At 39.6% G+C, this 2,289-nt stretch overlaps 1 protein-coding gene across 1 annotated transcript; it reads right to left on the minus strand.

The window, feature by feature from the left end:
* Positions 1-201: 201 nt before the first annotated feature.
* Positions 202-1,767, minus strand: gzmk (granzyme K). The gene is made up of 5 exons (XM_062554646.1): positions 1,692-1,767; positions 1,464-1,612; positions 1,140-1,289; positions 745-1,020; positions 202-597 (listed from the first exon to the last, which is right to left on the minus strand). The coding sequence occupies exons 1-5, from the start codon at positions 1,753-1,755 to the stop codon at positions 427-429; spliced, it is 810 nt and encodes a 269-aa protein (XP_062410630.1). The 5' UTR covers positions 1,756-1,767; the 3' UTR covers positions 202-426.
* Positions 1,768-2,289: the final 522 nt, after the last annotated feature.

A 2,289-nucleotide genomic window follows, 5' to 3' on the forward strand; every position in this document is an offset into this window, starting at 1 on the left:
GACAGCAGGTACTTTTATCAGGAGGGTTTTCAAAGACAAACCCTTGTATCAAGCCCAAGAGGTGACAGAAGGAATCGTCTAGAATTGAAAGTGATATGTTGACTGAACACTTTGCTGCAGTTCTTTACCAAACTTTACAAGACAAATTTAAACGTATAAGAGTGAGACAAACACAGGTTGTTGATTCTAAAAGATTTTATTATGACAATCACTCATCACCATTTTCTGTAATATGCATAATTAGGCCTATGTGCATTACAAGTGATGCACATTTTTTAGAATATCTGTGTGATTATTAAGTGGCAACTGTCAATCACATACTGTGCTAATTTACACAAATTATATTTTCTCTTTTTACATAGACATAAATAATGCACTTGAAGTAGGCTTACTGTACATTGTGTTTCATGTGAATTCAGTCATGTCTTAAAATACGGTGCTGTTGGATTGTCTTTTTATAATGTTTTTGATCCAAGACACATGTTTCTCTGAAAGGCGAGTGTACACTCCAGGTTTCTTGGGATCGCCACATCCTGTTCCTCCAGACACAAGGCCGACAAGATTCTTGTTACATTCTAGAGGGCCCCCAGAGTCTCCCTGAAAAGGATAACAAGCAAAGTCTATAGAAATAATTTATTCAGTAGAACTATAAACAAGGGTTCTAGAGAGTTTCACATGTTTTTAAACCTGCTGTCAATAACCTCACATGGCTAATTATTTTGAAGACAGGGATTTCATACATACCTGACAGGCATCGTGCTTTGGATTTTTGTTGCCTGCACAGAGCATGTCCTCTGTGATTACTAGATTTTTGTTGTAGAGGCAGGCGCAGTAATCACGGTCTATGATGGCCACCTCCACACCTCTGAGCGTGTCAGATGGCTTTGGCTTTTGGACCTTCGGGTCTGTTACACCCCAGCCAATCACTTGGCACTTGGTTTTAGGCAGAATATCTTTGTACGATTTAGGCAGTTTGAATGGTTTCACTTTCTCTTTCTTGACCTTGACTTTGTCCTTGAGCTAGAATAAGGTTTTTTATTTATTAAAGTATTAATCAGAAATCAGTTCTGTAAATAATGGATTGCATGTATCAAGTAAGATTTCTTTGAAACAGCTGTGACCTTATGTATAATTAATACCTTGATTAACATAATGTCATCAGCTTTTGTTTTCTCGTTGAAAGTCTGGGGGATTTCACAGCGCTCGATTCCCACCCGAATGGTGTTTTTCTCTTTCTTCAGAGAGTGAGCGCCCAAGAGGACAGTCACATCTCCCAAGGATGGAAAACTCTAGAATAGGATGCAAACGAGTAAGTTAATCATGAATGAATTCTTCATGAGAACTGTAAGTTCTAAGTTGATGTAAAATATGCATTGTCACACATCAGATATGCACTGGTTGTTGCACTGTGTACTTCCACTACACACACACACACACACACACACACACACACACGCACATACCATGCTACAGTGAGCAGCAGTCAGAACCCATTGGTCCTGAATGAGGACTCCTCCACAGACATGCTGCTGGCTCCGCTGGACTGACACCATCCATGGTTTGGAATGAGCCTTCACCTCCTTTCCTCCAACAATGGACACTCCTGCCCCATCTGAACAATTGAATAACCTGACATTGTAGTTTCAGTTTACATGATTCTGGAGGTAGAGAAAACGTATTTATGCAATTACCTGTAAATGCACTCCAAATGCAGATGAGGAGGCCGGTAAGCAACACAGAACCTTGAGTACACATAATGTATGAGCATACAAATGGCAAGAGAGGGGTTGATCACTCGGGGGGCAGGCTCTTAAAGGTGTGACATTTTGTTAGCGAGGTATGTGTCATTGACAGGAAATGGTTTTGTCTGCCTGTGTGTTCAGGCTGTGGTTTCATCAGGAACAAGCTTAGGAAGGCCCCCACATCTGCAGCTTTCACACCATTTTGTAGAACGCACAACAAATCAGCGAGATAGAAAATGTGTCTAGTTTCAAAAATGAAAGTATGTAAATTCTCCATCTAATGAAAAAAAAATACTGTATAATCTGATTGATTTTATTTTCGCTTGGCTGCAGTTGCAAATGCTGAACTTTGAAAGAATCCCCTCTTTTGTTTTCCTTTAGTTTTTCACTCTGTGTGCCAACTGTGCATAACCGTCCATGAACAATATGAATCCAATAAATCATTTGCATACAAACATAAAACAAACCACAAATAATGGAAACAAAACAATGTTAGCCAGATCCCAAACCAAAGCTCAGAGAACAAGAAACACAGAAGGCAAAGGAA

Source organism: Sardina pilchardus, chromosome 14 (genome assembly GCF_963854185.1).
Source record: "Sardina pilchardus chromosome 14, fSarPil1.1, whole genome shotgun sequence".
Taxonomy (NCBI): Eukaryota; Metazoa; Chordata; class Actinopteri; order Clupeiformes; family Clupeidae; genus Sardina; species Sardina pilchardus.